This window comes from Chelonoidis abingdonii, chromosome 1, assembly GCF_003597395.2.
Source record: "Chelonoidis abingdonii isolate Lonesome George chromosome 1, CheloAbing_2.0, whole genome shotgun sequence".
In the NCBI taxonomy this organism is placed as follows: domain Eukaryota; kingdom Metazoa; phylum Chordata; order Testudines; family Testudinidae; genus Chelonoidis; species Chelonoidis abingdonii.
This window is the reverse complement of record NC_133769.1, coordinates 147,582,124-147,602,129: the sequence shown is the minus strand read 5'-3', so window position 1 is coordinate 147,602,129 and position 20,006 is coordinate 147,582,124. Positions and strand designations below refer to the sequence as shown.

The following is a 20,006-nucleotide window of genomic DNA, read 5'->3' as shown; positions in this document are numbered from 1 at the left end:
CTGAAGAGCTTATAAATTTTAGTTTAAGTCACAGTGTAATCTAACCTAACCTGAGTCAAACAAACAAAGAGCAATGGAAGGTAGCAGGAAAGGGAGGACAAGGCAGCAGAAATCTGAGCATGTTAGCCTGCGGAACTCATTACCACAAGTTATCACTGAGGTCCAGTGTTGAGCAGGATTCAGTAAATCATTAGCTATTCATATGGATAGCAGGAATATTCAGGGTTATAACTGTAAGGAGGTTTATTTAAAAGTTGTGGAAGGGACATTGTGACAGTGACAATATCCTGTAATATCCTGAACAAACTTAATGGGATTAAGATAAAGTTTATTGAATTAAGTTAGACCTTATTGAACTAGGCCTAATACTTCTGGTGCACCATATATTAAAAATGCAACTGTGTGTGTGTCATTGGGGCATTGTATGTATCATCTCTAATAGGGGGGGATGCTAATGAACTTCTTCCCTCATCAACCTTTGAGGCCCAATGAGGAGACACACATATATTAGTTTCAACTGGATTTTCCAGGGAGCAACAGACAAGAAAAGACTTTTGGATAAAAGCCTGGGTTTAAACTGATTTGGGGCCTCATTTCTGATCCAGCAAATGGACAGGAGCCCTGGTCTATGGAGGGCCCCAGTCCTCAGGGGATGACTGGAAAGACTTGGCCTACTGAGGCCTCATAAGATTGTGTGCTTGTTCTAACCTGAAGCTTTGTTTGATGAGCTTATAACCACAAAGAAACCTCTAGAGTGGGGGTGACGTCTGATAAGCTTATTAGCATGTAGGTTCTTTCACTGTTTTTAATGTTCTCTCTGTAATGCTTTTTACCTTAAGAGTAAAGTTGGCTGGCTTAGAAAAAGCTGTGTGGTAACTTGTATTTATAGTAATCACTCTGTTATCAGTCTCTGAAGATAGAGCAAGCAGATCTGGTTAGACAGTCCTTCCTGGGAAATACATAGTGAAGGCAGGGAGCTGGGAATAGCTCTGTCAGAAGGGAGTGAGACATGGATCTCCACTAAGGAAGACAACAGCTTGGCAGCTGGAAGCCAAGAGTGGGTGCCCTTGCTGAATTGCTGAGGGAAATGCAGATGCAGTTACCCTGAATTGTGACAGATATAAACTCTGATGCTTCCAACCAAAAGCCAGTCTCCAACTAATGGTATAAAGAAGAAACTTTCACTGTGAGCACGTGTCTGTAACTGCCTTCTACACGGTTTCTTACACTTTCTTCTGATGCAGCTAGCATAATGGATGAGATGTTCCTATGTTTTTTTTTATAGACTAGCTGTGATCACAGTTTATAGGTACAGAGCAGTGGTTCTCAACCTTTCCAGACTACTATACCCCTTTCAGGAGTCTGTTTTGTCTTGTGTACCTCAAGTTTAACCTGACTTAAAAACTACTTGCTTACAATATCAGACTACTGAGTACTAGACTACTCTCCTGATATTGTAGTCCATACCCACAGCTCTGACAAAGCACCTCCTTTAATCTGGGGAAATTTTCTCCCACTAGTGCCTGCAACCCAAGGAATGAATTGGGCCTATTGTTTTAAGATTCTGATGGCTGTCTTACATTCTTTTAAGGTGGTCAGATACCACAGGGAAGGCCACGACATAAATATATTGACAGAGGAGCAAAAGCACCACTCTTTTTGCCAAAATGCTGTTAGAAGGAGGTGGGTTAAACTAACGAGGCATCACCACTCATGTGAAAACCAAGAAAGCCCCTCCATGGAAATACCATTCCTATGGTGTTACATGGTTTCAGGGAGATGACTAAGTGTGGAAAGGGTATTGAAGAACTGTCCTTCATACACACTATCCCCCTTCAAACTCATTTTGATTTCCCTACTGGTTATATCAAAATAAGATGGACTCACACTCCATGGTATCAAACTTCTTCAGTAAGCTGATTGACCTAGACTTAACTAGAGAAACCATTACAGCTAAACCTCTGAGGCCCAAGGTTGTGGGGCCAGGAAGTTGTGTGGATGCAGTGACCTCCATCCTGGTGCCTGGCCTTCCCAGAATGGTCTCAGATCTCCAGAGTTTCCTCATTAATCTTGGAACCTCTATGATGTTGGAAAGCCATGTCTCCCACTTATTACATGGAGAGGCAGTCTGCCTTCCCTCAACTGTATTTAAATTTGGAGGGAATTCTGTAGCCTCAAAGCCAAGGAGTTTTTCACCCTCATGGATTCTGTGACTATCTTCTAGGTGGGAAACCATTGTTTAGTCTATAATTCATCATTCCCAAGTAATAAAATTAACATGACTCATGATAGATGTTGTTTGTATAGACCCAAGCTTTCTTTTCACCCCATATTTAAAGGACGACATCAGTTTTGCAAATAGATGATACTGGAAGGTGATCTCCATTTCACTGGACTGTGTTTTACAGGATCTGATTTCTTTACCACAGATCCATTCATCTTTGTGTGCAATGAGTTTGGACATGCACTGGAGGGAGGAAGGAACAGGAAGGGTCAGGGGATTAATAATTTCACCTCTAATTTGCCAATTCAAATCCAGCCATCAGGGCAATGTATGCATTGCTGTTGCCTCTGCTGAGGCTAAATAAAGGCTCTTGACTTCCTGGACTGACAATCTGGCACCTTTCGCTATCTGACTCACATACTTTTTTCTTTTACAAAGATTTAAAAGGATAACTGTTGAATGAGAAAGTGGGGACATTACAGGAGCTAAGGGAGGAGACTAAATGAACTTTGTTTTTATTCCCTTACCATTTCTTGGTGGTTTTCAATCACAGCAAGTGAAGCTTCATAAAGGGAACAGAAGCTCTGACTGGAATCCCAGTCCTCCTCCTTCTCTGAGAGGTAATAACATTTCCTTTTGAAGTACAGCCAGTCCTCAGGGCATGGGTCAGAGGCCAGGGTAATGGGAGGTTCTTTATAGGAGAAATGCCATACAACTAAAAAGGAAAAAGAATGTGTCATATTTCTTTTGGATAAAATCTCCCAGTTCAGGTTCTCTGAGGCAGCCTAATCCAGCCAAGTTTAACCCTTCTGAAGACAAGATTCACAGTGAATGTCAGAGGAAAAAGCAAACTAAATAAAGAATAATAATACACCTCGTCCTGCAAGCCCTTCTGCATCCAGAACTCCCACTAACTTCTGCTGAGGCCAATGGGAGTTGAGGGAGCTCAAAACCAGGCAGGAGTGCGCCCTCAGTGACATGCCCAGGATCTCAGTGATGGTCTCACACTCCATGTGTACCAATGTGCATCCTAGGTCATAAGCACCTTCATCACCCAAGGCACCAAAAGTTCTCTACCACTTGAGCTATACTTTAGATGATAGTAGTAACAAGCTCTTATCTTCTTTTTGGGCCACTTCACTCACCTCAAGTCAAAATAAATGGGCTTTATACATGTGAAGTGCTGTGGAGAGGAGGAGTTGTGGGGAGTGAATCTATATCCCAGGCCCTGTGGCCAGAACCTCCTGCTGCTCCAGCTTCTCCTCGCCATTTTTGTGAGGTGTTAGATCATTGGATTTGCATAATCATCAGTCGTGTAGCCATTCTCCCAGCCTGCCCCAAACACCACCTTCTGCATTGGTCTATGTAGGACTGATGTGAAATCCCTTTCTGCAATGCACAGAGAATATAGAATCTGTTATCATCTGCACAACCTCATCGGGGGCATAAATGGTGTCAGGGGCTTTGTGGAAAGGATCCTCACCAGGGCGAAATTTCACCTCATGGTGAATTATTATTTATATCAGAGTAACTCCCAAAATATCTCATAGCACTGTACTGACGTGTAGACAGATGTATTACTGACCCCAAAATCTTTATAAACTAATGGCAGCCATGAAAAAAGAGCTACAACAATAGATGGGAAAATTGGAGGATGACCAGAAGAGGGTGTGACGAAGCGGGGATTTTCCCTTGTCATGTTGTATGTGAGCCTATGTGAGTCTTATTGTTGAGCCTATGTGAGTTTTACTGTTTTGCATGAATATTGTGTGTGCCTCAGTTTCCCTGTGTGCTGCACCAATGCCTAGGTGATGGGAATAAGGGTGTGTGACTTTGGCTGAGACCCTTGAAGGGGTGGGAGGCAGGTTAGGCTGTGCCAGCTGCCTGTATGTAGGCAATGGCTGGTGCCCTTCGTAACCCGAGACTCGGGACGGGGATGAAACCAGGTGACGATCAGGTGACACTTTGCCTGGGAAGCAAGACAAAGACAAGGAGGAGGAACTTTAGGGGTGTCTGATGTTGGGTTGCTGGAAGCTGGGCAGTCTGCTTGGGAGGACTGGAAGAGCAGGAGTCCCCAAGATGGACTTGACTGGAAGTCACTGATTTCTGTGCTAGCAAGCTCTGTTCTATGCTGTGTCCCTGTCAGCTAACAAACTCTTCTGTTCTACATGCTGGCTGAGAATCACTGCTGGCTGCGGAGTTGGAGTGCAGGGTCCTCTGGCTTCCCCAGGAGCCCCGCCTGGGTGGACTCACTACTGGAAGTGTATGGAGTGGAAGGGGATGCTGAATGCTTCGAGGTCAGATCCAGGAAGGTTGAAGCTGTGTAAGTATCTTGCCCTGGAAACAGTATGTTCAGAGAGAGGAGGCATGCTCCCCCAGAGTCCTGACTGGCTTCATATGGAGTAGTTCCCAAGCATTTCCCCGGTGACTCTGTGACACAGCGTTACAGACAATAAGGTCATGTACACTTAAAATTTTACTAGCATAGATACATCAGTATGCTTTTTACCAACATAGCTATGCCAGTAAAAGCCTTAGTGTAGATGCAGTTATATCAGTATGACAGTGCTTATGCCAGTATAGCTTATGCTGGAAGGGGAATAGGCATAAACTACACTGCTGTAAGTACTTTCATACTCATAGAACTGTGTTTACAGACGGTTTACCTAGAGTTATGCACATCTTGTTACAAAATGTGTTTGACAATATGTATAATACTCTTTTAACCCACTGAAATCCTCTTCCAGGGTAGAGTGCCACTATATTCAAATTCCCAACCCCATCCTGACTCACCATTCAGCCTCTCCATCCATTACCCTCTCTAAACATCCAACCATCCTCCGTCCTCATTCTACATGGCAACTCCTTGGCAGGTCATCCTGTGACCATTGCACTCCTAGCAGCCCACTCTCTCAGTATGAGTTTTCTCTCCGCCTCTTGTATATTGTGAATGTTTTTAGTAACAAAACTTGATAAAGGAGAAAGAAAACCTTGATCATACACTTGCCCTCTCCATTTGCTTCATTGTCAAATATATTAAGAAAAACACCTTGTTAACACGGTTTTAGGGTGAGATTTATACAGTTGCAGAGGACCCAACCATTCCATCACATGCCAGCTCCTCATTGCTGCTGTGGGAGAGGGAAGGTATGGTCAAGGCAGAGATGCTGGAAGTCCCCATGTAACAAGGCAGGCCACCATACAAAGGGCAACAGGGAGTCAGCCAGACATGCTAGTTTTGAACTTATATGAATCTAATGCAGGGGTGGGCAAAATCTGGCCCACAGGCTAGATCTGTCCCATCTAACATTTCTGTCCAGCCCGTCATGACTCCAACAGTGCAGCGGGGTGCTCAGACAGGCAGTCTGCATACCGTGGCCTCACACCGCTCCTGGAAGCCGGTGGCTGCTGCTGGCATGTCTCTGCACGCCCCATAAGGGGCGAGGGGGTAGAAGTGGCTCCATGTGCTGTTCCCGTCCCCAGCACTGTCCTCACAGATCCCCGAGGCAGTGCTTGCAGGTGCGGGCAGTGCACAGAGACCCGCTGCCCCCCTCTCCCCAAGGGGTGCACACAGACGTGCCAGCAGCAGCTGGCAGCACCTGCTTCCAAGAGCAGCGTGGGGCCACAGCATGCAGACATCCTGCCTGAGCCCTGCTGCACCAATGGTTGGGAGCCGCCTGTGGACAGCGCCTCCCTCCCAGAGCCTACACCCCTCACCCTCTCTTGCACCCCAACACTCTGCTCCAGCCTGGAGCTCCCTCCTGCACCCAAACTCCCTTCCAGACCTGCACCCCCTCCTTTAATATAATAGAAATGTGCAGCCTGTTACAACTTAACAAAATTCGTGGAGTGGCCCTCCTGCAAAAATTATTGCCTGTCCCTGATCCAATGGCAGGTTGGTATGGGGTAGGAAAATGGGATTCTTTCTGGTCTCCAATGAGTTAAGGGTAGAAATGGCTGACAGAGGGGAATCCTTTTCTGGAAAAATTATTGCAATTTTGAAAAAAGTTATGCCCTGAAGCTAAACTTATTTTCATCAGAAAATTTCTGACAGCCCTGTTAAGGGTACGCAGGGCTCCATTTCACCCTTAACAAATGTTTAATGAGTAATAGTGAAAAATAAAACACAGAAAAATAGCAAGTGACCTTACAGAATGTTTGTGGGAAAGGGGCACAAAAGGTTAAGAATAAAAAGGCAATTTTACTGCTAAATCCTCTGGATTTTATTAATTTGTGGGGGGGAATTAAACAGTTTTGAAATAGCAGACTTCATTCTTTTTTAAGATTCTATATCAAAGTTATTCTGCCTCAATAGCAGCATCACATTGCTATAAAGATGCCTGACATAATAAGGTGAAATGTTGCCTCCATCAATGGGAATTCTGGCTTTAGGCCACAGCATTTCCAGTATTGTTGAATACAAGTATTATTGCATTTGACAACTGAAGTCCTAGAGCTGGGATCAGCAACCTATGGCACACGTGACAAAGGCGGCATGCAAGATGATTTTGAGTGGCACTCACACTGCCTGAGTCCCAGCCACCGGTCCCAGGGGCTTTGCTGCCTACCGCCAGCCCCCTACCACCTGGGATCCCATCCGCCAGTCCCTCTCAGACCACTGCCGGCCCAGGTCCTGGCCACCAGTCCCGGGGGCTCTGTTGCCATCCTGGAGTCCCAGCCACTGGGCCGGGGCTCTGCTCCTAGCCTTAGCCCGGGGCTCTGCAGCTGCCCCCAGCTCTGGCCCACTGGCCTCAGCCTAGGGCAGTGAGAGGTGCAGACAGGGGCAAGAGGGGGTGCAGCTCAGCACCCTCACCTTAAAAATTGTTCCAGCGACACTGTACTGGGATATTTTTAAGTCCTGATTTGCTGCTTACATCACTATCACATCATGTGGAACAGTGCACTGCATTTGACGTTGTGTGTGCCGTCTGTCATGATTTTTTTTTTCCACTGTAAGTCGAGGGGTACATTTGATAAAATGTCAGCTCCTAAGAAAGCAAAGTTAGATGTCTGTTCAGTTCAGCTTCTTGGACAGACACATTTAGATTTATTCAAAAGAAGGACCATGTCCTTTCGGTTGTGAAATTGTTTGTCACACATCAAGTGTCCGACGACATTTTCAAACAAAGCACAAAAAACCCTTTCTTGACTAAGCAGACAAGACTGAATTGATCAAAAAGGCAGTAGAAGGATATGGGAAGCAAAGCAGTGTTTTTAAATGCTTAAGTGTAAGTAAAAATCAAGCCAAAGAAGGAAGTTACAAGATTTCACAGTGCATTGCAAAAACCAGAAAGCCGTTTACAGATGGGGAACACATAAAAGAAGTTTTCTTCTAAGCAGTTTGGAGGTTTTGTTCAATGATTTGCCCAATAAAGATGCATATCTAGAATAGAATAGAATATCTGTCTCTGCCAGAACAGTTGAGAGATGCACAAGCGAAATGGCAGAAAACATTAACGAAAATCAGACAACTGCAAAGACACAGCAGTGTTTAGCATTGCAGTTGATGAGAGTGTGCATATAAACAAAGTTCCACGTTAACCAGTTGTTGCAAGATATTGTGCTTCCAATGAAATTCAAGAGGAACTTTGTTGCATAAAACCCCTGGATGGCACAAGAAAGGGGAAAATATAGCAGAAAATTTTGTAAACCATTTTGAAGAATGAGCAGTTGACATCAGAAAAATATTTTGTCTGACAACAGATGGTGCTCCTGCATGGTTGGAAAACAGAAGGGATTTGTAAAGTTACTTGAAGATCAAATTGGCCACCCAACAGTCAAATTTCACTGTATCATCCAACAAGAAAACCTGTGTGCTAAAATTTCTAATTCAGAGCTTAATAATGTGATGAATACAGTGGTGCAAATTGTGAATGTCCTGTTGCTCGATCTGCTTTGACTCACAGACAGTTTCAAGCACTGCTAGAAGAGATGGACAATGCTTATAATGACATTCCACTTCACAGCAACATTTGGTGGCTAAGTCGTGGCAAAGTTTTGGTGCACTTTGTAAACTGGTTTGATGCAATCAAGGCCTTTTTGTAATAAAAAGGACAAAACTTCCCCAAACTGGATGATGACAAATGGCTGTGTAAGCTCATGTTTCTAACTTAAATCACCGCTCACCTAAACGAATTCAACCTCCATCTCCAGGTGCAGGGCAAACAGTTCTGGATCTTTATGAAACCTGGAAGGCATTTGTTGTAAAACTAACAGTTTTTTCTCAGGATATTTGAACTTCGTCTTTCCACTACTTCCAACACATAAAAGAGCTATTGACACATTGCACTGTCAGTGTCGATGAGATTGGAATGTACATGCAAGAACTGGAATCAGAAATTTTTGACAGATTTCAAGATTTCCAGCGATTTGGCCCAATGCTTTCTTTTCTAACTAAACCTGAAAAGTTCAACTAAAGTAACTTGGATTTGTCTGTATTTCAGTGGATGGATGTTGAAGATTTCGAAATGCAGCTCATTCAGTTAAAAAGCTCCGAATTGTGGGCATCAAACTTTGGAGATCTGTGGAGTGCACTTAAAGCTACTGAGAGAGACCATGGGGGCTCTGTTCTGACCTGCTGGCCAGTGAAATTTATCTGTTTGAAGAAAATTGCATTTGCAATGATTTCAGCATTTAGATCCACATAACTGTGTGAACAGGTATTTTCACACATGAAATCTATCTTCTGTCCCTCTCAGATCTAGTTAACAACTGATCGCTCAGAAGCCTGTGTGCAGCTTAAAGTACCCAAATTCGTGCCAGACAATGGAAAACTCAGCAAGGAAAAGCAAGGGCAAGGATCACACTAAACTGTTAAGATCTGCATTTTAATTTAATTTTAAATGAAGTTTCTTAAACGTTTTAAAAACCTCATTTACTTTACATACAACAATAGTTTAGTTATATATTATAGAGAGAGACCTTCTAAAAACATTAAAATGTATTACTGGCACACAAAACCTTAAATTAGAGTGAATAAATGAAGACTTGGCACACTACTTCTGAAAGGTTGCTGACACCTGTCCTAGAGAATGATAGTGAGATGAAATGTACTTCAAATGATAAAAAACAATACAAATACTTACTCAGGAAAATTACCAGGACCAATATCAAAATCACAACAGCAACGGAAACAGTTCCAGCGATGCGATTCTGGCGTGAGAAAAGCCCTAAAAATCATTAAAGGCTTTAACATGTGTGTAGCAATTTCAGGTTTAGGACTACTGACTGGAGTGAGGCTGTGCACCACAGAGCCAGATAAAGGAGTCATCAGACAATGCTGGGACAATTTCTAATCTCAGTTACACCAATGTAATCCTGAGCAACTCCACTGAAGTCAAAGAAGTGGTTGCTCTGGTTTTACATCAGTATAACAGGGCTTTTCTACACACAGAATTACAGTATTCCTGATTTTGTTCCTGATTAACTTCATGTGTGGACACTCTTATTGTTTGCAAATGGGTTATGTATGCTAAACATGAAGAAAGCACTTTTCTTGTGGAATAATAGTGGCCACATATGAATTAATCCAGGAACAGCTACTGTGCTTTAAATTTACACACCATGTTAACCAGTGTTAATTTTCAAGCATACACAACTCCTGTGTGAGATCAGAATCTGCCCAGTTGTGTGTACCTAGCAAATCCACCCAACCCAGACAACCACATGTGCATACCTGTAACCATGTTATATTAGTGAATGCAGCAAGACAAAATGAGGTACTTGAGTAGGCTTGAGGCAAGGCCACCCAGAAGATTCAGGGGGCCTGGGGCAAAGCAATTTCGGGGGCCCCTTCCATAAAAAATATTGTTATACTATAGAATACTATATTCTCATGGGGGCCCCGAGGCCTGGGGTCTGGGGCAAATTGCCCCACTTGCCCCCCCCCCGGGCAGCACTGAGTTGAGGGGCATGGGGTGTGAGACAGAGAAGAGTTAGAATCTCATATGAGAGGGGCAAAGGGATACAGAGGATACCAGGCCAAACCAAAGACAGTAGTGACTTGGATTTAAAAGGGTATGCCTACTTGAATTCTAATCTATTTAAAATATATATGTTAAAAGGAGCCTCAGACTCTATACCTGCTCCTGAATACCCCTACCAATGACTGTGGTGTTATAATCATATTTTTCTAGTTTCAGAAATGTTTATTTTTTCACCCCTGTTGTTGTATGAAAGGCCCACATAAACAACAGGTAAACAAATAAACAGCAATCATGTTTCCCATAGATTTTGGGGGCAGTTTGAGAAGCACAACTTTCATAGAGGGCACCCCGAGACTGAGGCATTCAAAGCCACTAACCTCTTCTGACTTTTTGGCCTTCCTGTACAGGGAAAGTAGAGAATCTGACTCAGCACAAGACCCCAGATCCTCAAATGTATTTCAGTGGGAGTTAGGCACCTAAATACCTTTCATGATCTGGGCCAATGTGCTGGAAAACAGAAAGTAAATGTAATCTCTTTTACTTACAATAATCTTTAATGTTACCTGTAGTTAGTAGGAAACATTTTCAACCAGAAGCATGATTTTTAAATTGGCAGTGTCCCTGTAAATAAGCAGTGGCTTTAAGTTTTCCTAATGCACCTGATATTTAAACCTGTGATAATCCCTGTAAAGAGGTGCTTAAAAGGGTGTGAAAGAGTGAGGAATCTATTGTTTTGTTTTTCCACTTAAATAAAAACACATTCTCTTAATCACAGAATTTACAAATTACAAATGTATTAAGATGCACTTGGCTGACAAGATTTGTACTTTGTTCCTGAAAAACAGACTCATAATATTGCACAGTTCAAATGGCAGAATTTGAGATTGGGGGGCCTGCTGCACATCTTGAAAGCGAATCAGTCGTTGGAATGAGGAGCACCACCACTAGATTTTGAGAGAGATTGTGTCCATTCCGAAGTCAAAATGTGTGTGTGTGTGTGTGTAGCCCTGCACTCTGGGCAAAAAACATTGTGTTGTGTCCTTCACCTGCAACTAGCGCTTGCAGCAAACTCTGCCCCACCCGCACCCGATCTGGGCATCTCTCTAGCACTACACGGAACCCAAATCTGGGACTCCAGCAGTTTCAGAACAGAGGGTTCCCAACCTGGATGTGGCGCCGAACTTCCCCCGCGATGGAGGAGTTCAGCGTGATCGCTTTCCTAGATTCAAGCTAGATGAGCGGTTTTAATCTAATTAAACATTACAATCTCCTCCTCCTGTAATATCGTCCCACCTCCAGCCCTCTCCCTTGTCTCACTCCCACACAATCCCCCTTTGCTCTTCGTCCGCGAAAACAATCCTCCTTTTCTCTTCTCTTACCCTTCCCCCATCCAAAATCTCCCCACCCCCAAAGGTGGGCACCCTTCCCCCCCAAATGTTTCTAGCACCATACTGCAGCGGAGAGGAGTGGGGACAATTCAGATCGCACCAACTCCACAGTCTCCTGGAGTAAAATCTCTTACTGGACACAGCTTCCTTCACTCGACTGAAGAATTCCCGGCATCCCGACAGCGTCCGTGTCCAGAAAGTTGCATTAGACGGTAACGAAGGGCTCCCCGTTACAGGATCACACACGGGACTCCGGTCTCCCGACGCGCTGCGAACTTGGGGCTCACTGCCGGGTGCCCGCTGAGTGCAGGGCGAGCTGCGATCTTTCGGGGTTCCCGGGGGTGTTGTGCTTGTTAGCGGCGCTCTCTCCCCTTGTTCCCCGAGCAGGTCCCCAGCGGCTCCTGACATAGACCGAGGCGAAATGCCCCCTGCTTCTTCCCTCTGTGCCCCTGCAGGCTCCATCCCAGCTGCGAAGAGGCCTAGGAGGCGTCGCGCTTCCTGAATGATCCAGTTCCCCCTTTCACTTTCACTTGCGTGCCAGGGCTCTCGCAGGAAAGGCTGCGGATAGCAGGGGCGGCTTCTCCCAGATAGCACCTCCCTGCTCTGCCCTGGAGAGAAAAGCAGGGATGGGAAGGGGTAGGAAATAGGGAGAACAATGCCTCCAGAGGGCAAAGAGGGCAGAGTGGCACAGGGGGAAGGGGATGGTACATGGAAGGCACAGAGGACAGCAGACTGAATAGCAGGTGGAGGGGTAAAGGGGAAGGCATAACATGGGGAAGGGAGATGGGAATGATCTGGGAGTAGAGAAGAGGTTACAGAGTGTGTAGCACAGAGAAAGGAGCAGATGCCATGGACAAATAGCAGGAGGTGGTACAGAGAAGAAGGGGTGGCCTAGGACACAGGAGAGAAGGTAAAGAGATGGCACTGAAAGGAGCATAGGAATAGTTTGACTGCTATATTGGGAGGGGGGCACAAAGTCCAGGCACGCACACACATGTGCACAGTGAAGCTAGTTCCCTTGGCTCACTGGCTCTCTCCCCACTGCTGCTGGTGCCGGGGTTGGGGGAATGAGTTGGGATGGCTTAATGGGGTATCCCCAGCTACTGCTGTCTGCTGTGGCAACCTGAGCAAGGGAGCTGCAGCCACTCTAACAGCAGCTGCTGCCTCGATGTGCCTGCTCTGGTGCCCGCCTGTGCTGCTGCAGCCGACTCCCTGCTGGGATGGCTGGTGGGGGGACACCACATGCTGGGCTCCTGCTCCCCTCCCCCATTCCCATATCCAGAGATTTCCCTACACCTCCCCCTTAATGGCCCAGCACCTCCTCCTCCCCAGTTACAAGCAATGTTGTCAAGGAAATCTGAATTGGCACTGAAACTTTAATACACTTTAAAAGCATATATGGTATATGAGAAAAGACTTGTACCTGAGAAAGCATAATGGGTTTGAAAAGTATGAACAAGGACTAACTTCCTCACACAGCTGTTATTTATGACAATGTTGGCAAATTTGTTTTGGCTATATTGGCCTACCTAATAATTTCAAATTGTTATTTATAAGCAAGGTCTGAATGAGCTCTCCCCTGACAACTAGTGATGAGATGCTGGTGGGTGGAAAGGCTTCAGGACCAGTTTGTATTTATACAAACTCACTTACTCTGCCTAGGTATCCAGCAGATAGAGCTGTGCTCCCCAAGTGATCAGTTTTAGCTCATGTTGGTTACAATTCATTCAAGTATTAGTGTGGGGGTCATGAAATGTTGTTATCCTTATTGTATGAGAAAAGGGCATCAGAACTGTACTTAGTCTGCTTGAATGAGAAGGTCTCCCTCAGTGTTTTAATTTGTGTTAGGGCTTGCTAGGGCTGAGATCCGGCACGCGTAGTCTCAACAGTTCATAGCCCTGGGACCTCCAGGCTTGTCACATCAGTTATGAAAGTAACTAACTTGCTTGAGCCCCAGCACCTCTGTCATTACAAATTAAGCACTGGTCACCCTCAACTGAACTGCACTTCCTATGCAGGAGGTTTGGATGCCATATCCTAGTGAACAGAGAGAGAGAGAGGGAGAGGGGGACAGAGACGTTTTGCTTGGTGGTGTGGGATCTGTCTAAGAGTCACAGGCAATATTTGATTTGTCCCTCTCTCCTGCTTAGAGATAGGGCTGATTATGCTCTATAGAGTCTTTTGGTTTGTTAGGTGACCACTAGAGCTGAAATCACTGATAATCAGGTCTAAGTGCTTAGACCTGCTGTGGGAAAGAGTTTCTGTGGAAGAGACAACCCAGCCTGCACTAGCAGTGAGATTCCCCCACTGAGGGTATGTCCAGACTACCTGCCTTATCGGTGGGTAGCAATCGATTTCTCAAGGATCAATATATCGCGTCTCATCTAGATGTGATATATCGATCCCCAAATGCGCTCCCCGTCAACTCCGGAACTCCACCAGTGTGAACGGCGGTAGCGGAGTCAACGGGGGAGCCGCAGATGTCAATCCTGTACCACGAGGACCCAAAGTAAATCGATCTGAGATACTTCGACTTCAGCTATGCTATTCATGTAGCTGAAGTTGCGTATCTTAGATCGATCCCCCCTCCAGTGTAGACCAGCCCTGAGAGTTGAAATCACTAAGAGCTGGTGGAACCTCGAGAGACTGACTCACAGAGGTCACAGTGGCAGGTGACAGCAGAAGGTGATGGTGCAGGACCATTGGGGACAGAGCGGTGGAGTGAATGGTGGCACAACAAACAGCAGCGGTCAGAGCATTTGTTTGTTGGACTATGTTTTAGTGACTTTGCTCTAGAATGCTAGATTTGTGATTGGGAAACTTATATAAATATACATTTCCTAGTAGACCAAGATTTTTAACATGCATTATTTGCCAAGGTTGTTATCTCACATCATTGCTATCTCAAGAGGAGTTTCTGTACTAAAGTTTTTTATTATTATAATTAATTATTATGTAACAATGGCCATATTGGGTCAGACCAAAGGTCCATCTAGCCCAGTATCCTGTCTTCTGACTGTGGCCAATGACAAGTGCTTCAGAGGGAATGAACAGAACAAGTAACCACTGAGTGAACCAACCCACTGTCCACTCCCAGTTTCTGGTGAACAGAGGGTAGGGACACCTGGAGCATGATTTGCATCCCTGCCCCTCCTAGTTATTAGCCCTTGATGGAGCTAACCTCCATGAACATATCTAGTTCTTTTTTGAACCCTGTTATAATTTTGACCTTCACAACATCCCCTGGCAAAGAGTTCCACAGGTGACTGTGCATTGTATGAAGAAGTACTTCCTTTTCTTTTTTTTTTAAACTTGCTGCCTATTAATTTCATTGGGTGACCCCTGGTTCTTGTGTTAAGTGAAAGGTTAAATAACACTTCCTTATTCATTTTCTCCACACCAGTCAAGATTTTATAGGCCTCTATCATGTCCCCTCTTAGTAATCTCTTTTCCAAGCTGAAAAGTCCCAGTCTTTTTAATCTCTTTCATGCCCCTAATCATTTTTGTTGCCCGTCTCTCTGTACCTTTTCCAATTCCAATATATCTTTTTTTGAGATAGTGTGACAGAACTGCATGCAGTATTCAAGATGTGGGCATGTCATGGATTTACATAGTAAAAGTGGAGGAGCTTGGTTTGCCAGACTGATCAGCCAAGCCAATACTGACAACCTACGTGAAAAGGCTATGAAACACCATACCTCTGGCATGAGCAGTGAGTTCTATGGTACTGTGGTGCCCGGGCACCAGGAATATTTCTGGCCCAGGGGCCCGGTTCCAGTTCCCACCTGCCCAGGGCTGGTGCAAGGATATTTTGCACTCTAGGCAAAACTTCCACCTTGCGCCCCTCCTTCCTCTCCCCTCCCACCGGATCATCACTTATTATAAACTTTCAAAAATGAATACTGCATAATGTGGCATTGTTCATTAAAATTAATACAAGGGGGTCAGAGGAGATGATCACAATGGTCTCTTTTGGCCTGGGGGAACCTATGAGCAAGGAGGAGGCTGAGAATGGCCCCAGCTCACCGGGTCTCTAAATGTTCCCAGGCTCTGAGTACTTCGCCTTCCGGGGGGGACCCAGGGGCAAGGAGGGCAGAGCCGGGCTCTCCCAGGGAACAGGTGAGGATCTCCCTGTGGATCAAGGCCAGCTCCCCGCACTGGCATAGTGCCACCGGGGGTGGCAGGGGTCGGTGTTTGGAAGCGGCACCTGTGCCAGCCCTTTCCCCGTCATGCTGCGGGGTTTAGTTTCACTTTCCCTCACCCCAGGAGGTGGCTGCGCCCGGTCCCAGGCACAGCGCATTGGAGGGTGAAGCTCACCTGAGCTCAGGACTGCATCCTGCCTCCTCCAACGGCTCGGTCCCTTGGCCGCATTGGTCACCACGCCCGGCCAGCTATCTCTTCCTTGTTCCACCACAACCTCCCATTGACCACAGCGCCCTTTGCTATGGGGGCGGGTTTGTTATGGAGGTCTTGCTCCCCACCCTGCCCCTCTCAGCTAACTCTCGTGGCACTGGACACTACTTTTTGGAGCTCCCAAATCTTGGTGCTCTAGGCGGCTGCCTAGTTCACCTAGTGGTTACACTGGCCCTGCACCTGTCCTCCCCCCATTTAGTTCCCCCATGTGTTCTCTGGCCCTGCCTGCCACCCCCAGGCAATTTAAAACAGCCCAAGGCCTCCCACCGCTACTCGGCAGCACAGTGGGGCTGAATGACTTCCTGCATGGTCGTTCCGTGTGGCTGCCGGCATGTTCTTGCAGCCCATGGGGGGAGTAAGGGGCTGTGCTGCTGCATGTTGCCCCTTCCCCGAATGCTCCTGTGGCCAATGGGAAGCTGTGGGGGTGGTGCCTGGGGACAGCAACACTTGGAGACCCCCTGGCCTGCCCCACCTAGGAGCCTCTGCCAGAGGAGGTGCACCAAACCCCCCATGCACTTCCAGAGCCTGCACTCCAGACCCCCTCCCCCACCCAAACTCCCTCCCAGAGCCTTAGGCAGGTGGTAGTGGGGGGGAGAAGTTTGCAGGAGGGGGGTGTTCTGGGTGTTTTGGGCACCTCCAAAATTTCTACAAACCTGCTGCCCCTGGCCTCTGGACTGCATGAACATGCAGAAAGCCTTATAAGCCAGTCACTGTCAAAGCCAATTTTAGAAGCACTTAATAAGGCTGTAAGAATGCTGGAGACACAACTCAGTTTATCTGAGCCAACATGGCTGTTGCATCTATTTAAGCAAGAGATACCACACACTACAAACTGGAGGCCAATATTAAGTTTATTGTCACTTCTTAATCCTGAAGTTGGACACTGGTTCCGAACAAAACTGGCAAATGCTCGCTATCTTTCTGCAAAAAACTCAGCTGACTGTCTAGAAGCATGTGGTGCAACAGTGAAAGACTCAGCAGTTGAAAAAGTGAAGAACTCTCTCACCAGATTCTAAGAATGTGCACACATTGCTGATAAATGCATCAATGCAAATAGGCATCAAGTATTAAGTCATTGTGTATGTTATCTCAGTGTCTGTGGTAGGCCAGTAGATGCATTCTAGATGTTCAGGTTATTGGAAGACACATCAGCTGCATCTGTGACATCTTAGAAGAGTTAATGCTTGTAAATTGAGCCTCAAACAGATGGTTGCTTATGCATTTGATAGAGTTACAAGCTTTTCTGGAAGACATGGTGGAGTACAAGCTTTGCTCAGAGAAAAGTGTAACCCTAATCTCTCCTATACACACTGCAGAGGCCGTCTACTCCAGCTAGCGCTAGTATAAGCTGAAGAATCTTTAAAAGATATTAAAAAGCCATACATTTAATGGCTTTGTTATACTCTTTTTTCAGAAAGAGTCAAAAAGGACTGAACGTCTTGGAAAGAAATAGAAGATACATTGGGACTAAAGTTCAAATTAGTCCAACCTGGGAAAACCTGCTGGCTTTCTCATGAGTGATCCTTGGCTGTTGTCTTAAAATTACTGCAACTGTTATTACTGGCTTTGGAAAGCACCTACCAAGATAGGACAGATCTAAGTAGTGAGGCTGGTGGACTACTTTTGTTACTAAATTCAGAGAAGACTATCTCCATTCTCTCTCTTGTAAGTCTATTGTTGAAACCACTTGGGTCATTAAACAATGCCATCCCAGCATCTGCTACAACAGTAGTAGATCTTTGTCCAGCAATAGAAGCTACTCATGGATCAATCAGAGAGATATCCATTGAAAACATATTGAAAGAAGCAAAGATTTCAGTCCAGAAGTAAACTAATGAAGGCACTTAAATGAAGAAGACAAGAAGTGTTTGTTAAACCAGCTGAAAAAGTACCCAGACTTGATTCTTACGAATATACAATAGTGATTTCTGGATTCTACTCAACCTCTATGTAGCTTTTACAAATGCTTGTCTTATAAAAGACCTACAGTAGTCTATTGTGTTCTGAAAGAAGTCACTTTCTGCCTGATCATGAGCATATCACGAAGGACTGGAAGTAACGGATATACAAGAGGACACCAAGCGGTTGTGCAAAATTACAACAGGAAACCAAGAAGGATGTAGATATAGTGCTTCATAGTAGGCTTGAGTAGCCAACTTTAATTTGTGATGATTTTAAAACAAGAGTTAAATCTAATAAAATGGTCGTGAAACATTTTTCAGTTTTTACTATGGTGCCATACTGCCCACTTTTGCCCTTACAGTCTCAATCCTCATCGGCCCTTACCCCTCTGTTTATTCAAATACCCCCCTGTAGTGATGCAACAACTCACCAATGCGGCACCTCCTGCTGTTCGGCCTGGGAATTAGCTCTCCAGCATATGGAGCGCCCTCTGCAGGCTGGTGTCTTGCCTGTCACTGGCCCCATGTCCCTCCCAGACCCCGGTGCCCCTTTCCTTCAGGGTTCTGCCACAGCAGTAACCCCCACGCTCTGGGTCTCCCCTCCCAGGGAACTGCCAACCCTCTAAACCCACCTTGCCTCAGTGGCTACTGCCAGTTGTCATCCAGCCCCCTTTCCCTGGGGCAGACTGCAATCTGTAATGGCCATTCATCACTGGCAAGGGGGTAGGACCAGCTGCATCTGCCTGTCCCTGGGCTGCACCTCTGCAGCCCCAGTATCCTTTGGCTGTAAACAAGGCCTGCAGCCTGGTGGTTTACCAGGCTGGAGCTCTCCAGCTCCCTTTGCCCTTCCCCAGCATTGTTCCACTTCAGGTACCTTGCCCCCAGGCAGTGAGCACTTCCCACTCAGGGCTAGAGTGAGACTCCTCTTTTCCTGGCCCCCAGCCCTCTTAAAAGGGCCAGCTTGGCCCTGATTGAGCTGGCCACAGCTGTGGCTGCTACTCCAATCAGCCTAGCTTGGTTGTTTTAACTCCTTTTCCCCAGCTGCAGCCCTCTCCAGGGCTGCTTTAACCCCTCCAGGGCCAGAGCAGGGTGACCACTCTGCTACACCCCTCCAATTTCAATTCCTGAGGAAAGCACTGCCTATATCCCCTACTGTTCCCCATACCATTCCCCTTCCCCTCCCCACTAGCCCTGCCCCCCCCCCACCCCCCATCCACTTCTCTTCCCCCCATCCTCCTTCCCCATTGTCTCTTCTCCACCCCCCTTTCCCAGCCCCATTCTGCCCTTCTTGCCCTGCCCTCTCCCCACTCCACCGTGGGCACTCACCATGTCCAGGAAACAGGCAGGTACTAGGCACTAGGACCCAGGTGGCCTCCCAGGACAGCTGCTCTGTCTCCTCCTGCTCCCCACCCAGGCCTGCCTGCTCAGCTGCACTGCTTACTCTGCTTGGCCTGCCGGGAGGCGGGGGCGGGCGGCGGGGGGGCGGGGCGCCAGTGTGAGAAGGACAGAGTTTCCCCTCTTCCCCACCTCCCACTCCTGCAGGCCGAGTGGTGAGGTGAGGTGTCACATGACCCTGTGTGCCTCCGCCCCCAACTCACCTCTGTTTGTGGGGCAATGCCCTCCCTGCATCCCTCCAAACTATGCCCATGAGCATAGGAGAAGTGGAGAGGATTGCAGAGGAAGGCCATGGCACAAAGGGAGTGTGGGGATGAAGGAAGAAGGTGGGGATGGCACAGAAGCAAGTGGGGTGGGAGATTTCCAGACAGGGGGCAGGAGGGAAAGAATGGCTGAACAGGTAGGGTTGGAGACCATATTTAGCCCAAAATAGTATTTTTCTTGCAGTTGCAAGAAACAACAGTAAGTTGAAAGATGCCAACGGTTCTGGATACAGTCACAAGAAGTGTTCCATTTTCAACTGAGGCTTGTCTGGACAAGTTAACATACTTGCGAAGGCCAGAAGAGACCATTGTGATTATCTAGACTCACCTGTACAACTCAGGCCACAGAACTCCCCCAAAATAATTCCTAGAGCAGATGTGTTTAGAAAAACATCCAGTCTTGATTTAAAAGTTGTCAGTGATGGAGAATCCACATGTCCTTTGGTAAATTGTTCCAATAGTCAATTACTCTCACTATTAAAAATTTACATCTTATT

General features: G+C 46.3%; 1 protein-coding gene across 3 annotated transcripts in view; it reads right to left on the bottom strand.

Moving 5' to 3' along the window:
* LOC116817589 (C-type lectin domain family 2 member D-like) overlaps window positions 1-12,601 on the bottom strand; it is a 29,403-nt gene extending 16,802 nt beyond the window's left edge. For 2 of the 3 annotated variants that reach the window (XR_004371973.2, XM_032767870.2), the window contains exons 1-3: window positions 11,672-12,601; window positions 9,310-9,393; window positions 2,752-2,939 (exon numbers count right to left, since the gene is read on the bottom strand). Coding sequence is in view for 2 of the 3 variants with exons in the window: in XM_032767870.2 (XP_032623761.1) it covers window positions 2,752-2,939; window positions 9,310-9,393; window positions 11,672-11,999 (600 nt within the window). In the remaining variant the exon portion in view is untranslated. The remainder of the gene's footprint in view (window positions 1-2,751; window positions 2,940-9,309; window positions 9,394-11,671) is intronic. The other variant, XM_032767871.2, reaches the window with a different exon arrangement.
* Between the last annotated feature and the right edge of the window lie 7,405 nt (window positions 12,602-20,006).